The sequence below is a fragment of the Elaeis guineensis genome, chromosome 14 (assembly GCF_000442705.2).
Source record: "Elaeis guineensis isolate ETL-2024a chromosome 14, EG11, whole genome shotgun sequence".
Taxonomy (NCBI): domain Eukaryota; kingdom Viridiplantae; phylum Streptophyta; class Magnoliopsida; order Arecales; family Arecaceae; genus Elaeis; species Elaeis guineensis.
This window is the reverse complement of record NC_026006.2, coordinates 50,353,159-50,372,412: the sequence shown is the minus strand read 5'-3', so window position 1 is coordinate 50,372,412 and position 19,254 is coordinate 50,353,159. Positions and strand designations below refer to the sequence as shown.

Below are 19,254 nucleotides of genomic sequence, written 5' to 3'. Positions count from 1 at the left end.
TTTGTAGGGTATCCACATTAACATCAATGGAAATCTTGTTATGAAGCTTTGGCTTTTTGTGGGGCCTAGGTGTTACTAAACAATGATCAGAATCTAAGCTTTGAGAAGAAGTTTGGTTTTAAATTTGATGAAGATAACATTAATGCGATAGTAAAATTTGTTCATAATATTGGGTGAGGCCGTAATTCGAGCTCTGGGTGCGGCCAGATACTTGGGTGCCAGCAAGGTTATTTTTAGGTTTTTTTTGGCAAGGTTCAAACTGAGGTCGTTCCTCCAAAACATCAGTCGTCCGTGTCACCCTTAGCGTGTGGGACGTGCCAAACACGGGCTGCACGTGTATGCAAGGTCAACCTCTCATTCATGTAGATAGGGCTCCTTGTGGGGATGCCATACAAAACCTTCTTGACCAATACCCAACCTGATATCGCATTGAGTCAACACCTCTCGATTCATATCCACCGGTGGGATGACATTCTTTGATTTAATCAGGAGGAGGATGAGGAGAGAGAATTTTCTTCATCTTGTTTGGTTCGAACCTTTTAAAAAATTTTTAAAGTAGGGATCAATTCTCTCTACTTCCTTCATAAATAAATAAAATTATTAGATGTTTTTCTCTATTTATATTAGTGAGGTCCGTCTTTATAGAATTTAAAGAAATTTTTTTGCCAAATTAGAAGAGATTGTACCTTTCTAAAATAGTTAGGATTACTAGAAGTAACCATGAAAAACTGAAATCTTTTTGGATTTAGATCTCAATTCCTATATAAACTTTGTTTTTTATCTTGTTGTCTGTCTCCTTTCAAATTACAAGATATACCAATTCAAGTCTTATCCGTGTTGAAAAGGAAAATTTTATTTTGATCCATCTATTTTGAGACTTAAAATTCATTTTAGCTCTACATCCATTGCATGCAGAGAGTCCCTTGGGGGTGCTTGCACTCTTGTGGTGCTCATCGAGAGCTTCATCATTTAGGCGTCTGGCACACTGAAAAAAGATATTGTATGAGATAAGTATGATAGTAGAGAGTACTAGATTTGACCCAAACATGACTTAATTGAAGAATCCTTGACCCAAACCTCACGAATATGGGCAGGTTGGGTCCAATTTATGGGTCAGGTTTTACCATCCACGTCTTGGACTTTCATATGCGGCCTAGCATGCTCAGTACGGATTCATAGCCTATGGAAGGAATAAATATTTGTTGCAACGAATATTTATTCCTATGGAAGGGACTATTCTGGTTTTTTTTCTTGGAGCGCGATATACGGCATCCTGACACTCAGGATAGGGATATCCTCTCCCATCCCAATCACCATTTGGTCCCATGTCGCCACTATTCAAACACACAGGATGGTGGAATGCTCTTCTGTCTGGAACTTAAATCCTTGATGGTACCAGAGAGAGCGATGATAGGATCGGATAGATGTAATGGTGCAATTTGGATTGGGTTCAACCATCCCACTGGTATATTGGATAGGATTAGGTTGAGATTTTTTGACTTCCGATTATGCTTCGGTTCCAAAATCTCAACCTGACTTGAAGTATGGTTGGGTTAGGTTTGATCTTCAACCTAACTAAAACCCGGCCTAACCTAATAATATATAAATAAATAGACAGTTCAAATTTATTCTTCATAGAAATTATTTATATATTCATATAGTTATATTTTCAATCAATTATGTACAAGTGTATCATCGAAATTGATGAATGCTTGGCCTCAATTTATCAAATATTTATCTCATAAAGAACATTCCAAACATTTTCTCTTTTGTAAATATCATATTTTTTTGGATCTAACCTGATTAACATGGCACAACCCAACCCAACCCTGATCCAACCCAAATTTAACTATTGGGTTAGGGAAGAGGTAAGTTTTGGTTAGGGTTTGCCCTCAACCTGACTTAACCCACCCAAGTTGTTTTTAGCATATAGCTCACTTAGTTGTAGCAAATAATTTGGCAGCTTACTCTTTTAAAGGCAATACACAGTACATCAAATCAAAGTATCGTGTTCATTTACTCGCGTCCAAAACTGAAAGCCAATCGAACATCAGGGCAGTGACTCCCGAATTGTCCTCTATTATGAAATACTTTCTATCTCCAAGGTAATTTTTCTTACTCCAAGCAATAGGCATTTGAGATCAACTGATGAACGGGCTGCCTCTGTCCCATCCTGACGCTAGCTTTGTGCTACCGCTTCAAAAAAGCAAGTCCCACCAACTGGGACCCAGTCTCAAGTAGGAACGCATGCAAACAATTAATATGTTCCCAAATTCCCCACAGTTCCTTTCATATGAAAACAATCTAAATGGAAAATTATATTAAAAAAACAAAGAATAATGGGTAAGTACAAACAGAACACATTTCATAGAGCAGAACAGGAAAAAAAAAAGTAATCGCGTGACATGACAGCTTGCAGGCCTAAAAATTTTCAGATGTTTTCCATCATTTAACCAGAAATCCTGTTTGCTCCACAACGTCAAATTTTTGCATGCATTTGAATCCTGCTCCTGAAAGCTATTCTGTAGCTAAAGAAATTTCCATGACTGTTCTGGTTCTCCCACTGTTGCACTAGCTCAGATTATCAGCCTGACCTTGACATGGGAGACACACAGAGGGAACATTGGAACTGTACCTGCATTCATCTCAAAACTTTTATTTAATAATAAATCTATATGTGAAGATATATTTAGGTCCACTTATTTATATACAATTCTGTGCAGAAGTTTCCACCCCTAAATACAATAGTTAGAGAAACCTAGCAAATGCCATGAAAACTTAAAAGTTTTAGCTGTCTCTGTTGTCTTTGCCAAGGGTTTAGCTGTAAATCTTAGCCTCAAATTTCAAAAAATGCCCAATCATCATGATAAGGCACAGAGAGATTGCGACCGACATAATTCTCTTTATCATTATTGTTACTATTTTCTGGCAGCTGCCTCTTTGAGGAATCTTGGTCAGCTAATTCCACATGATGGAGGACCCTATCTGATGAATGTATGCTCTCATGGCATGACGAACCGGATGAAGATGCTGAGCAGGAAATTGATGATCTTTGTGATTTACTAGGAGGTATGCGCCCATCAACTCTTGCTTTAAGCGACATCACATCCTCCCACATAACAGCCATTTCACCTCTGAAGAAGACAAACAAAAAGCACATGTAAGCAATCTTTAACTTCCACTAGAAATCAATGTCATGTGCATAAAATACAGAATGTAAATTCCATAAAAAAACTGCAGATTATCAGCATGTTGTGAAAGTTCTTTAGTTTGCTAGAGATTGTAAGTTTTCAAATAATCAGCTCAGCATGAAGGGCATAAAATTATCTTCAACATTCATAAAGTAGCTAAACATAACCTTACTACAAATAATAACTGATGAGACAGTAAATGCCAGCAAAAAAACTTACTGTAATGCATCAACAATAAGACCACGGTCCATCAAGAACTCCCTCAACTGCAAAACAGTAACAAGAGCATTATAGCATGGCTGGTTTGTAGCATTCATTGCATACGCGCATGCACACACACATATGTAGATATGGATATCATTTACTAAGGTATTCCATAGACACAAAGCAAAATATATGAAACCCTGGAGTTCTCCTCTGCTTGTTGTTGCAGTTTCTTTGACTCCCCCACTATGGTATCCATTATCAGTTCTTGTTCACCAAGAGCCTTGCGAGCCAGTTCTTCTCTTTCAAGCTTTTCCTGCTCAGCTGCTGCCATTTCTTCCTCAACAGCACATCTCCGTGCTTCAAGAGTTTGGCGTATCTAGAATGAGGCAGACAACATTTCACATCTCTAGGTTAATTTTAGCTTGAAAAAGACATCAGTGTTAACATAGAAAACAATATGCGAACCATCAAATTTCTGAAAGTTAGGATTTCTATGTTCACCATTAGTACTCAAATTGATGTAATATCAAATAATAAAAAATAACATAACAAATTCTTCTTGATGGAATCATTTAAAGTCAACATTTGAAGCAAGGGTTGAAAACCATCTGAGAGAATAGAGATAAGCGCCTTCTTTGAGATATTGGCTAATAAAAGCTTAACATATTATCTGAAACCGGAGATAATACTCAATTGTGAGTATTAGACTGGCAATTCAGTTAAGAAAGAAGTAGAAAAGAAGAAACAATATTAGACAAACAACACATGTTATGTGAGTATGAACACCTTGATGTGCCTTGGAGTGTTCAGAACTCTCATGTTGTTAAAGAGCAAGCACATGCAGCTCATAAGTTAGGTGTGGTATGAGCATACCACTTACACTTGAACTCATGACCAATGGAAGTTGGAAGTAGGACCACACAACACCATATGAAATGGATAGCAAAGGTGAACAGACGGCATAACGTATTGTAATGAAACAGGTCGTGCTTGAAGAGCACCTGGTATGCATTCTGGGAGAAGACATCATGTCATCAAAGGCCTACCATGGAATAATAGAGATAAGGAGGACTAAATGGACTAAAGAAACATTTCTAAAAACTATAATTTATAATAATTATTTATTTTGTATTTCCAAAACTTGTTTTAGTTGCATTTGGTTTGTGGAAAAAAGGAGGGTTGAAGTGAACAGAAACTCCTATAATCCACTTATTTCACTTCAATCCTGAGCAATGTTTTCCCACCTAACCTGTAGCAAACAATTCCACCACGGAGGGTGAAGTTTATTCCAGAATAAAATGGTTTAGGAGTAAATTAACCAAATTATTTGGTTTAATCGTTCATTGAAAACAGGTTATCTGACAAAAGTCCAGTATATTACTTAGGACCTTAGACACCTATAGCAAATATATTTAGAAATGATGTTTTATATGGTCTATGGATGATCCAATTAGATGGCAAGAATTGGTCTCAGGGTCTCTCCTGCTTTCTCAAATTCACTTCTGCCAATTCTTAGTTCTGAGCTTTAGATCTAATTAGATCTTAACAAGGATAGACTTTAAGCCAAACATCATACTAAACCATTATCATATCAAGACAACTGCTTTTTTCCATATGACAATGAAGAGAAGGAATAATTTGACGACATTATGATACTTTATAAAAAGATTGCGAGAAATTAAATAGTATGATGAGGATGCATCAATGACGTTTGAGAAAGATATTTGATCATGCACAAAGGTGGCTAAAAGAGAACAGCATAAATTGCATCTCGAAGGCAGAATGTAAAAGGCCTATAACAACAGATGGAGAACTACAAGACTAATTAATATATTACATGAAAGCAAGGTGCAGGTTTGGAAACCCAAGGTAGCTTCTCAAAACATAAAACAATAGCTGGCTATTTTGAAATAATTCCATTATAGCAAGGTGGGCAGTAACATAAACATCCATACATACATCTAGTTGTATACATACGCATAGATGTAAATGTATTTTGTGCATGCACATTCGTGCACATGTATAGCTCCTCAAGAAGGGAAAGAAAAGACTATGACAGCTACATCATACTATCATGCTTACACCAGGTCAACAAGTTACCATCTAAGCGTACTTAAACTACAGTATTAATTTGACAAATGTCCAATCAATGAAAAGGATCAAATGTTGAATGATGACATCATGACCCGTCATGGATGTATACAATCAATAGCTCTTACGGAAACATAATCTCATGATCCAGTATTTGTTGCTCTTGTAGCTCAAGACAGACTCCTATTCACTGGGAATAGATCTATCATATTTGAATAAGAAAATACCTGAAGAACAACAAAGATTGCCAGTCCAGCAACTGAGATAGCTTTGATCCATACAATATTTAAGCTTATAAGTCTAATAAAACTATAGTTCAATGGGTTTTAGGTCATGTGACCTGGACCAACAATCAGGTTGGCTAAATGGGATAGCCAGCTGGACTATTTTAAGTCTTCAAGGGCTATTTCTTAGTATCTTTAGTTCTTGACTCTGCTATAAGTGTTTTGAATGATCGAGTCCTTCCAGTCAGCCAAAAACTTACAAAGATTTTATAAGGTTGTTTTTGAGCATCTTAACATTGATAGAAGTGTTCATCTAATCAAGTGATTCAAGTTTAGTCAGGAAGAGTCCTCGACTTACAAAAGACTCATCATACACATAACAAGCATGGCGATACATCTAGTGCTTTTGCCAGTTACTCACAAGCCATGCAATCATCTTGAATGAAACTAATTGATATTACTCAACACTATATTCACCAATACAATAACAGAAATAATATTTCACTGATGCATATATTTGTGAGCCATAATTGTAGCCAACTAAGGCAGGTCCAGACTTCTGGTCTGTTGCCTACACCTTTCACCTGAGTCATTTACAAACCATGGTGGATAAAGGAAGAAACTGTAGAGACGACACCAACCGAATCTGGGAAGCCTCCATATTTGAAGGCATCTCATTATCAATTTCAACTTTTAGTAGCCATGCTAGTAAACAAGAAATACCTACACTACCAGAAAAACAGAAAAGCAACAGATAATTACCAGAAAATGTATAATTTTTTTGGGTATGTCTCACCACATGCTTAAGATTCTCAAAGTTGCACCTATCCTGCCTTCTCATGTGGCCATCAATGAGTAATACATTCAAAACATTTAGTCTACTCCTTTCCATATTAGCCATACTAGTAAACAAGAAATACCTACACTATCATAACAACAGAAAAGCAACAGACAGTTACCAGAAAATGTACAAATTTTTTGGTATGTTTTACTACACTGTTAAGAACTTAAGATTCTCAAAGTTGCACCTTTCCCACCTTCTTATATGGCCTTCAACGTGTAACACATTCAAAACATTTAGTCTACTTCTGTCCACATTATATAACATTACAATTGAAATAATCAATGGGATGCCAGTATTGGAGAATCCACCTAATGCATTCAAACATTCAATGAATTGAACTGAATAGGAGGTATTGATAGCCATTAAAAACCTATTAGTGCATGTAGTAGTATGTCTATAATCATAGCCGAATGTCAAAAATGTACCTCCTCAATGACTGAGAGAGATTTATTCCGTTCATCTGACAAACCGAGAAGCCGGCATTGAAGCTCCCGAGCTTCAGTTGCTAATATAGCTTTTTCACCATAAACCTCTCCTGCATGCTGCAAAATACAAGTAAATGCTTCAGTTCTTCTTCTCAAGCAATCATCAAAACAAAAACAACAATAATGGGAACAACCAACCATGTCATTTGCTTCCTTTGCATGTTTCAACATCTGCTTGAGTTCCTCCACCTTAAGAAGAATATCTTGACCGGAAGTCAAAGCCTCCTCTTTGGTCTGTTTGGCCCTTTTCTCAAGAAACTCTACCTCTTTCATCAAATTAGTTACCAACTCCTTGGCAGACAGCAAGTTTTTCTGCACCATTTTCTTAAAAATGTTAGAGAGCTCCCTTATAGAACTATGTAAGAATTTGACTAGATAGAAAAGAAAAATTTACCAACAAAAACTGTAATTCTTAAAGTTTATTTTATAGTTCTGTACAGTTGCAACACAGTTAGGACCTGTTTGGCATCACTTTTACTTCTTCCTTTTCATTTTAAAACAAAATTACAGAAACCAAGATTTTTTTTTAAAAAAATGTATGGTGCTATTATTTTTATTTTTTATATTTTAAAAATTAATTTGATTATTTTTAGCAAAAATAAAAATAAGAAATCTTAATTTCAGTATTTTCCAAAACTCTATATTTTTACCACTACTATAGCCATAAAACAAGAAACTCTACATTTTTACCACTACCACGGCAACTATATAACCACCGCTACTACTATCATCATTGCTACCACCCTCACTATTGTAGCCACTCACTACCTCCGCCACATCAATGGCACCTCTACCACCACCATTGTTGTCATCACCATCTGCAATGCATCACTATTGCCATCATCATTGTCTCCACCATATCATTGCCTGCACGACACCACTACCGCCATCGTCATCATCTCCATCATATTGTTGGTGTCCCAGCCACCATGATCGCTGCAAAACCACCACCATCATCACCGCCTCACCACACCACAGCCACTATCATAGCTGCCAGTCTCACAACCAACACCACCGCATCTCAACTACCTCCATTGCTACTATCATCACCTCCGCCAACATAGCCATGTTTGTTTTTAAGAATAATTGACTATACCAAACATGCTTATATTTTAAAGAAATTAGAAAAAAATAGAAACAAAATTTTTATTTTTCTATTTCTGAAAATAAGAAAAATGAAAATGACAGCAAACAGAACCTTAAAGTTATGATTCAATACAAACGAAAATGCCAGAAAGAAAAAGAAAAAAAATAGTTAGGAGTCGAAGAAAATTCAGATTTTTATGGCCTGTTTTGAAAAGCTATGCAGCGGCATGTGTATGCAGCCTCCTAACCACCCCACACAGGGTGTGAGGACACCTTTGTATGTAGACAGGTAACATAGTGGGCATCAAAGCCGCCAGCATAAGCCCAAGCATGGGATATGTGGCCCTCCACCTCCTCTGCAATTATTCATATTTTTTCTGATTTTTTATTCAGATATTTCTAAATTTGATATCCAATCACATGTTATTATGAATATATTTATCATTTAATATTTTCTTGAATATCTACTGCATAGGCACCCAGTTAAGTGGCCACATACAACTTAGGCACTATTACCTCGACTACCCACATGCCACATATGCTTTTCAAAACCTGGATCATGTCTTTTCTACTTCATGAATCATATTTAAGGTTAACAAATCTTCCACCACAATGGCCCAGGACAGATCACTTCTATCATTATCAAGAAGTTGCCAAAGGCAGTTGACTATTTATAGTGTGGTACGCAATTGAAGACAATAATGCACCTATTAGTTGCCTCATGGGTTCCAAAAGGATAGGTCAACACCATAAAAATGCCACTCTTTTGAAGTATAGGATTGAGAGAGGACTATATGTCATTATAAAGAGCAAGTCCTTCAGCTTAAAGACTATAAAGACACATCTTAATTGCTTCTTGCATAAGATCATTAACCTTAATAGTTTAAAACTCCTACTACATGGATCAGGGTGTTGATCATGCTGACCCTTGCTGACCAGCGCATACCGTAACAACCTAGATTTTTATAAGACTCAGAGGTGAATCTCTGAGAATACAATAGAGAAACAAGCCAGGGATCCTTACAAATTTTATGTCATGATATATTCCATTTCCAATATATAATAACATAACGGCAAATGACAACAACATCAAGAATGCAAAGTTGTGGGTTAGACCATCGGTCCATCATAAGGCTAGATAAAAGTAAATTTAAGTGGTTAAGGAGTCACAAGATAATTATTGGAAGATTTTGTCTATAAAGGAAAGTTGTAATGATTATCAACCTAAAAATTTTACAAACTCGGTATCAAGAGTAGTTTCTTTCTTGCATAGCATTTTTTTGTCAGTTAATATTCATTCCCTTTCTAGCATGATAATGACATTATCATCTTCATTTTCTTCATCTAGCTATGCTGCAGCACTCTAAGTCAGGAAGAAGTATTTACCCCTTAATACTTTATTACACAAAATAACTGAGTTATGAATGACTTAACTAAAAATCTGTTATGCATGAATAGAATTTTGATATATTTTCTTGCTTTGCAGAAGTGACGCAATTGCTGATTGAAAATATTCCAAATTGCAGATGTGGTACCTTGTTGCTTTTGGCATCAGTAATACATTCTTCCAGAAACTCAATGCTAACAAGATGGCCTGATCGAGTAGCTAAAGTGGATGGTAGGTGGTTGTCATCAGCGGAAGGCAGCTGACTCTCGACAGCTAACAAAGCACCATTCTTGGATAAACACCTTGACTGCTGTTCTTCATATTCACTACTAGTATTACCAGTACCCTTCTGTACTTCAGCTCCATAGTCCACAGAATCAGAGCTTTTATCACAAACTGTCAGCAAGATATCTTGGCCAGAGATAAAAGTAGATGAAGCAGTATCATTAGCTTCTAATCCACATAAATCCTGACTCCTAGCAGGTTCAACTGAACATTGGGACTGCGGCACTTCAGATTCACTTACATAATGGTTGGTATCAACTTCTACAGAAGTTTCATACTCCATTAGATCTAGATTTTTCTCAACATTTGCCGACGAAGGATTCTTATCATCGGTATCAACAAGTGCAATAGATCTTTCAGCATTTAGCTTGTCATCATCCACATCTTCTGCTACTTCCACACAAAACTGAAGGTGTTTGCCTAAAGAATCTTGTTCAAGTTTGGGATTGGAGGTTAACCGGTCCGAGTTATTTTCATCATGGACATCAGAAAGACCACCATCACCCATTGTTTTATACAGTAAGTTGTCAAGATGAAGAGCACCATTCTTCAGATCAGAGGTTACACCAGTTATATTATCCACCAAATTTGGTAATGGATGTGCACTTGGATAAAGGTTTGCATCAAAAGATTCATAATGAGGCATGAAAAAACCAGGCTCCTTTGAATCATCTTCATATCCAACTTGTGAACCTTCATCAACTGCTTCCACCATGCCCGATGAATTGACATCAGCAGAAGTATGATGAGCAGAAGCTCTTTTACATCTCACTAAATCTCCATCTGTAAACAGAGTCATATTAACTTCGTCAACTTCCTCAAGTCCCACCGGAACAGCCTTGCCTGGACCAACTACACTTTCAAACCATAATCTACCATTGGACATGACAAGTAAAGAAACATGTATATAAGTATAACAGACACGCGCACACATTTCTGCACATGCATACAGTCTTCTATACCCCTATGCACATGAGTGCAAATATACACACATACATGATCTCAAAAAAAAAAAAAAAGAGAGAAGAAGAAGAAGAAGAAGAACCTATAGCCAACAACCCTCATCCCAAATATAGTTATAATTTATAAAAGCAACCCACAAAATATTCTCAAGTGCTGTAAGGCATAGCTGGCGTGGTGAAAAAAATATAGAATATGAATTCAGAAAAAGCATGTATCATAATCATACTGTTTTCATGCATCTGGATATGAAAAAGATATAGTAATCAGACAAAGAACCGCATTCTTGCCTTCAGCAGATAAATCCACCACTTCATTTGGTAAAACATCTGAAAGAATAAATTCTACTGCAGCATCAACATCCTCAGCATGTTCAATGGCAGCAGCCTTTAGAATACGAGGATCAATCTGCAAAACGGCAAAACAAGGTCCATCATTCAAAGGCATAAACCCAACCAGAATAAATTTTCAGAAGTACAAAACACTGTAAAGCAGAGAAAGGAAGGGAAAAGGAGAAAAAAAGTAATTTCTTGTCAAACAAAGTACATAAAATGAATATAAACAAATATAAAAAATATAATAAAACTAGACAAAATATTTCTCCCTCCTCCTCCTTCGTGTTTTCCTGTACACATATAACACACACACACACACACACACACACACACACACTAGAAAGAAATGTATCCGTACTTTTAATTGGTTCATTCATTCGAGTTGGAGAAGCAGCATATATTTACTTTAACTATAACAGTATGTGTTGATGGGCAGGACTGCTTTTATTTGATTCAAGGTCTAAGATTTCTCCTAATACATTAAAGTGTCCAGATTTCTTCTGGACAGAAATTATCATTGGATAGCAGATTAAGAGAGACTATATGAGTTCTTTTTTCTTTCTTCTCTTGTTTAATTCTTTTTATTTTTTTCCTCATAAGGTATGCTCAAAACATCATAAGCTTTTTCACTGTGGAGAGACATAAAATTCTTTTGGCCATGGACGCATGAGGCATGATGGAGAATAAATACTTCGGAGGGAGTTTTGGAGTGGATGAATTGAAGTTAGAAGATTGAATATTGTGTTCATGATTTCTTGAGAAGGTTCTATTTCTCTTGGTTGCAGATCCAAGTGCATCATATATTAAGCGACAATTAGCATAGAATAAAAGCCACAGAGAAAAAGCTCATTTGCTACGAAATGGATAAAATTCCTTTGGCTGAGGACTCCTAACAGCTGGGAAAGACTGAAAGCAAATTTGTGCTTATGTGCATACATAATCTCTAGCTGCATTGGAGATGTTCAGTCAAGAAGTGGAAAGACTGCAGATTGACAGAATTCTACATCTTGGGTTTCATGAGGAGATAAGTTTCTTTGTTTTGCACATTGGAGTGCACGATTTAGGAAACAGCTACAACCAAACCAGACCCACATACTTAAAAGGGCATTCAAGCACACGATCCATCAATTTCTCTCCATTTGTTCTTTATATTTTTAGATTTTTACAGGTAAGAGAAATGCATGAATGCATGCAGAAAAATAGAAGGTCCAATTACCATAAAAGGTCATGAATAAAAGGACAAAATCTTGAGAAGGCAACCGTCTACAACAGGCAGAAAGAATAATTAGTTCCATAACAAGACTCACATTATTATCCACAAGAAATTGATTGATTCATTAAATGAATTAATCCAAGCGAAGGAATCTTCAAATTGATGGAATGTTTCTTACGCATATAGGATTTTTGTCCTGGTTACTTGGACTTTGGATAATCCAATATAAAACCAGCAGTAATATGCTAGCAATTACGAATTGAACCAATGACAAAGAGGAATTCAAAACCAAATCAGTACTATAGAACAATTTAGTTGTCCCATACCAATGGTGTAACACATGAAAAGCCCCCATTTCTACAAAGTATCAAGGGAAAATCAGAAAATGTTTAAAAAAATCGAGTCAAAGCCAAACTTTAAGCGATAGTGTTTGTTGGAATTCATGAAGAAAGCGATCATGCTTAGGTTTATGAAAACCTCATTGCACTTTGTAGGATTTTATTGTTAAGAGAAGCAACCAGTCCAGGGTTTCACGACCCTCGAATCAATTTACCAGTGCACATTCCCTTTAGATTAAAAAAAGCACCAATTTCTACCCTTGTCTCAATTGTTTAAAATCTATTCAGCAATTATACGATAACACATCAAAACCAACAGCAATTAAAATATCAAAGAGCGACCAAGTACACTAATTAGATGATTAAAAGAACATAATTTTTTTTATTTAAATGATGACTCACTTGCGGGAAAACCTCCTGCAGCAAAAGAAAAACTGCCTGGAAAGTCATCACCGATAGTTATCAGCCTGCCAAAAGAAAAAGAATTCAGAAGGTTGATCAACAAATATTGCAAGACTTAAAAGAAAGCAGGAAAAAAAAACCGACGATGATGAGATCAAGCACAACTGGCATAACGGTTTACAGCATCAGCAGCTCATATAATTCCAACTAAAAGTCTCCAAAAAGAAAACGAGAAAAAAAAAAAAAAAAAAAACCTACAATAGGAATAAGATCCGAAAAAGGTGGTATTCGATCCGGCGAGAGTGAGGGGGAGAAGAAGGCGAACGAACCAAGCGCTGGCGATCAAAACCGGAGTCGATCGAGACGGCAAACCCTACGACGAAAGAGGGAAGGACCCGGAAATTAGAAGGAAGGGGATGGGGAGAGCGAAGAGCCCGTCCCGGACGGGAGAGAGAGAGAGATATATCGCACTCCCCACCGTAGCGGGCATCTAAACGATTCTTTTTCCTATTTATTTAAACCGAGGCTGAAACACCGCATGCGTCTCCTTCGTCTCCAAGACTCCAGTCAACCGCGGAGGATTAATTGTAACGGTAAATGGACGATTGATAATAATAGCTGCTGTGCTGGGCGACTGCCGCGGGTCCAACCATCGGATGGATTAAATTGGAACGACGACACCCCAAAAGATATGATTAACATACTAATTATTAATTATTAGTTATTAATATATAAATATTTATATTGATTTTGACTTGAGCTCAGGCAAAGTTTGAGAGTTATTCAAAACTTGTTGCTAAATAGAATCTTTTGATGCATGTTGTGATATTTTATATTTTAATAATTAATTTTTTAATAAAAAGTCAATCATATTTTTTTGATAAAAAATAAAAAATTTACTTCAATGTATTTTTTATTATATTTTCTAATTTTTTAAAAAATATTTAAAATTATCAATAACTTTCATGTATTTAAAATTTATACATGATTTCCTTGTAGGATTTCTAAGAATAGATAATTTACTATAACTAAAGAACAACGATGATATTTCATGTAGAAAATTTAATAATATTTTTATATTATATATTTGATTTTAAATAATTTTAAGTTTTAAATAGGTTTTATTGACTCAGTCATTCTAATCATCTAAATTCTTGATCAGGTTGGTCTTTAATGTCTATACTTTAGGTTTTTATCAAAAAAAAAAATCTATACTTTAGATTCATATATAATCCTTGCGTGCGAAGATGATCTAGATAGTTGTCCATCCATTAAAATTATTTTACTTATGTCTATTTTTATTATCAATTATTGCTAAAATTTAATTTATATCTAAATAATATTTAATTTATATGCATACTCGAGTAAAAATATTGATTTAACTAATATCTAATTTATATTTTTATCCAATTAAAATAAGTATAAATATGTTTGATATTTTATTTGTATATATATTTATTTAAAATAAATATAAATTTTAATCTTAATATTTATTTTATATTCGTGGCTGTATTCGTATCTTGATATACATACGATAAACCAATATATGATTTTTTTTTGGTTTGTTATCCGTATTTATCAACTTCGCCGATGAGATTGAGTGGTTGACGCGATAAGATGTTCAGCCCATTGGCTTGCACTTTGTGGCTTTCCCCTACCGTTACGTTCCATCAAAAAATAAATAAAATAAAATAAATAAAATTTAACAACAAGAAGGGCAGAGTGGTGGAGGAACGAGAACAAAAATGCCAGTGAAAGGTAGAGGGATATAGTGTAGAATATTCGACATAGAACATATTATTTTATGTGATTGATCCACAAAGTCACTATTTTCCAACGCATATTTAATATCTATAGTTCTATTTTTTCGTTTGAAAATTCTGTATGACAAAAATATTTCTATTCTTTAAAAAAAATTATACGCAACCATCGCTTTTCAACACGTATTTAATGCCTGCAGTTCTAATTTTTTAATTTAAAAATTTTATATGATAAAAATATCTCTGCTTTTTGAAAAAAATTATGACATTCTATGACATATTATGATTTCCTACATGCTGAATGTCATAATATGATTCACAAAATTATGACATCCTGCATCGACAAATTATGATTTTTCACATGCGGGATATCATAATAAGACTCAAGATACCATAACATGGTTCAGGATGTCATATCATAGAAGAGATATTTTTATCCAACTTCTTTTAAAGGCACATTTAATATATGCAGTTCCACTTTTTCATTTAAAAATTTTGAATGACGAAAATATCTCTTTGAAAAAAATTATAATATCTTATAGCATATTATGACATCATGTGGTAAAATTATAACTTTCTGCACCCAATGCAGGATGTCATAATATGGACATCAGATGTCATAATTTTTTTTAAAAAGTAAGAATATTTTCATCATTCAAAATTTTCAAACGAAAAAGCAGAACTGCAAACATTAAATGCGCGTTGGAAAATGATGGTTACGTGGACTAATCATATAAAGCGGTGCGTTCCATATTAAATTTTCTACACCGCTCATGGTGCACAAAAAATTTCTATGGAGTCAAGATCCTATCATGCGGGCCGTTGTCCAAAATCGTATTCCAAACCAAGATTTTAGTATCATTTCTACGCCTCGAATCCGGTGATTTCAAATGAAACATTAATTAAATCAACAATTCTCAAGGGTTTAAAAAAATTTAATGGTTTTCATAAGAAACCTATGTTTATGGATTTGTCAAAATTATAGTATTGATTGTTAAATTTGTTTATTTTGCATCCATTAAATCCATGGGTATAAATAAAATCGTTTATAACATTATACAGCATCTGTAACGACATGTATTTACAATGGATTAGTGAGTGCTAGATGACATCAAATGCTTCCCGTATATTACATGCATTACCAATCATACTCGAGGAGAAGTGTGACACGTGACAGGCATCAGACCTCATTCGGCACCCATAGTTCCACTGTCTTTCATATATTATAATTGCAATATGTGGGGATATAAATAAATTTCATGTAATTTTTCAAAAATACTTAATTTTTTTTATAGGCATTTAAGAAATCATGGAACATGATCGGTAGTATGGATTTTTTATTTTAATAGATCTATCACTACTTGCAATGGGAAAGAATCTTGGGCTAGATTTTTTGAAGATTCTATTTTAATTTATATATTGAAGCATCAAAATAACATGATATAATATATTAGAATGTGTTAGGTTATACAATCATACAATTATTGGACAGTTATTACTATCATATGTCACTTTTTACACTGATTTATAACATGTATAATATAGTATATATTATATATAATATCTGTACAAACTATCTAATTTATTTTACATTATTATATTGTATGCTGTATGTTATAATTATTGCATGATACTAATAATAAGAATCATATACAAAAATGCAGAATATGGTATCAACATAATATTAGTGTATTGTATATCATAAAATGGATATATGATAAGATGGTAAAACTATATTAAAAATATTACCGACGTTGAATATATTGTATTCCCATACTTTATAAACTTATGTTATATTAATGAAATATCATTTGGCTACAATATGACATATTAATTTTAATATTATAAAATAATATCATAATGCTATATATGCCACTAGTACAGTATTGCTATAATATGATTGATATCAATCTCATTTTTTGTAATAGTTACACTCTACACCTGTAATGCATGTTTAAGAACAAATATAATCAATAAAATAAAAATATGATTAGAAATAATTAAAATATAAATAAGATATAATAAATATAGAATAATAAAGTAATAAGTTGAATGTACAAAAAAAAAAAAAAACAAAATTAGAGAGAGCTGGGAGATGCAGAACTTGATGGTTTGGAGGGTACATATTCCCAGGATATTTGACTTTAAAATTTACTATAGGCGCCCCTCTCTTTGGAGAGAGAATAGAAGAGGGAGAAAAAGCTCGGGGATAAAGTTAAGGCCGTGCCCCCAAGTGGATTGGGGAGAGTGTATTTTTTGAACGGTCTAAAGTTGAAATAATATAGCATTGGTTGGATTGGTGAGAGCTTGAAGGCATAAAACGGAAAAACGATAGAACATATCATTTTGATAATAAAAAAAATATTTTGATCGGTATATTTGAGAAACAGAAGCTATTTAGCATAATATTTCTTTTATATTTTTATTTGTATTGCAAAAAATTTCCGACCATATAAGTTGAAATAAGTTGGAGACCATTAGAGCAGTGTTTTGGCAAAATAAATCTCGATTGAAGTTGGAAATCTGGCATAATAGAGGAGAAGGAGAGGAAATTGTAGGAGAGCAAGGGTATATTGAGCACATATGGGATGTACCTCAGAGTCTTTTTTTTTTTTATCTTTATTCATAGGAAGCTTAGTAATGATTAGCCATACAGATTTCTGTCACGTGTATCATTGATAGGTGGATTTTTGGTCTGACATGTCGCCGGCAAGAAAAGAGATATGACTTGAGTTGAATAGATGTATGGGCGGTGAGTGAAGTGACGGTGATGTGTCCTGATTTGATGTGCTTTAACCAAAAGTTATAAGTGATCCTTCGACTTGCCTTCAAGAGAATTGGCTGATATCCGATATCCGATCCTTCCTTTGATGCCAAAATCTGGGAACTACCAAAGGTCCATTATTTAAAAGAATCGGTTAGAGGAGAACTGGCTATCTCGTCAGGATTTGCCAATCCATAGGCTGACGAAGATCGAGTTCGGCGGCAAGGGCGCGGGCATCGAAGGGTTCACTGCGGAGTTCTATTTGGAGGATCAGCATAATAGGGGCCAACCTTTTCGGAAAAGTAAATTGTAATAGTAAAAGATCTTTAGTCCAATTAGGAGTAAGGATGAGCCAAGAATTCCTGAAAATAATGCTGCCATCAGGTTTCCCTTGGCCTTAAACTTGATGTCCAAGTGGTTACTTTAGAATGGATCGATTGGTACATGGATCGATAGGGTACCTAAACCAATCATCGAGATAGAGATCGGTGTCGTAACTTTATTAATACTCTACCAGAAAAAAAGAAGAGATTAGGATCAAGGTTAAAAGGACAAAAGGGCACTTCCTCAGTATCCCATCATATCGAACAGTAGAGGATGTACTTAAATGCTTCTGGCACTGATCATAAACTCGCTTGGTGCGCAGTAGGCCGTGAAAGAGATAGTGAGGTGATGTGGCGTACGATCGATGAGTAGAGTGATATGACTGGATGGTGAGGCCTATCAGGTCTATTGGGATGGGGGGATCGCTCAACATCCTTAGTTGGACCCTCAGGTGGGGATCAAAGTAGGCATAGCACAATCGAACCCTTAGAGATCGACTCCGCTCAACGATTAGCGAAGGCAGGTTTCAGCATTAAAGGAGATTCTTCCCCCCAATGGTTAGTATTATCTCAGTTCTTCTTCTTATAGGCGCTCCTTTGGAATGTCCAACCGGCTGATTCCTGAGCCAGTCATCAAGGGGATTCAAACAGTACTAAGTACATCAAAACTTCCTTTGTCATTCTACAGTAACCAAGGTGTTACCCCCTAATAGTTTGCATAGAAAAATAACATAGTATATTTGTTTTATGCTACCATTCGACTAATATTTACAGGATTTTGCTATAGTACTTCAAAGGATATTTGTCTTTTTAATGTTTATCAAATTTAGATTGTCGGATTAAATATGGACTATCTAGATTTCAATAAATTGAAGTGCCCAGGTGCGGTATATATTTTAAATATCAAAATTATTTTATGCCACAATTAGATTGATTTTTTTTTTAAAAACCCTCTCATAGGCCATCGAAAGCAAAGGTAGAATGGAGAAGTCATAGCCGAGGTGGGAGTGGGACTATGGGCACGCGTTGGGTGCTTGGGAGGGGATGTGCAGTGAAGCTGTGAGCCATTGGTGGGATAGGGTGGGGGAAGAGGGGAGAGATAGGGGTGTTCTAGTAGCACAAAGAAGCCGTAGTAGAGGCAGGCACACAGTAGCCACGAGATGGAGACAGATGGAGACTATAGGCACGCTGCACGTTGGGCACCAGATCAAGGTGGAGGTGAGAGAGAAATGGCTTCTCCGATAGTGGTGGGAGAGGTGTTGTGGTAGCATGGAGAAGCCACAATAGGAGTGAACGCAGAGCAATCGCAGGTGTCGAATGTGAAAGGGCATAAAGGCATAGAGACCGAAAGCAGTTGGA

At 35.4% G+C, this 19,254-nt stretch overlaps 1 protein-coding gene across 6 annotated transcripts; it reads right to left on the bottom strand.

Annotated features, from left to right (window-relative positions):
• Nucleotides 1–2,630: 2,630 nt before the first annotated feature.
• Nucleotides 2,631–13,586, bottom strand: LOC105057766 (uncharacterized). 6 transcript variants are annotated; one of them, XM_019854929.3, is made up of 9 exons: nucleotides 13,307–13,586; nucleotides 13,049–13,113; nucleotides 11,051–11,168; nucleotides 9,664–10,583; nucleotides 7,181–7,354; nucleotides 6,983–7,099; nucleotides 3,595–3,774; nucleotides 3,411–3,457; nucleotides 2,631–3,134 (listed from the first exon to the last, which is right to left on the bottom strand). In XM_019854929.3, exons 2-9 carry the CDS (start codon nucleotides 13,094–13,096, stop codon nucleotides 2,837–2,839), a joined length of 1,902 nt encoding a protein of 633 aa, XP_019710488.1. In that variant the 5' UTR covers nucleotides 13,097–13,113; nucleotides 13,307–13,586; the 3' UTR covers nucleotides 2,631–2,836. The 6 variants fall into 6 exon arrangements, with proteins under 6 accessions (XP_019710488.1, XP_010938759.1, XP_010938760.1 ...); XM_010940457.4 differs by having other exon boundaries at nucleotides 9,664–10,652; nucleotides 13,307–13,585; XM_010940458.4 differs by having other exon boundaries at nucleotides 13,378–13,585.
• Nucleotides 13,587–19,254: the final 5,668 nt, after the last annotated feature.

What these genes read in the sequence shown, in the direction of transcription:
- LOC105057766 (XM_010940457.4), bottom strand. Translation starts at nt 13,096, where the DNA reads ATGACTTTCCAGGCAGTTTTTCTTTTGCTGCAGGAGGTTTTCCCGCAA. An exon ending in CAAAGGAAGCAAATGACATG is followed by an intron (nt 7,100 to 7,180) that starts GTTGGTTGTTCC and finishes TGTATTTTGCAG; the next exon opens with CATGCAGGAGAGGTTTATGG. An exon ending in AAGCAGAGGAGAACTCCAGG is followed by an intron (nt 3,458 to 3,594) that starts GTTTCATATATT and finishes ACTGTTTTGCAG; the next exon opens with TTGAGGGAGTTCTTGATGGA.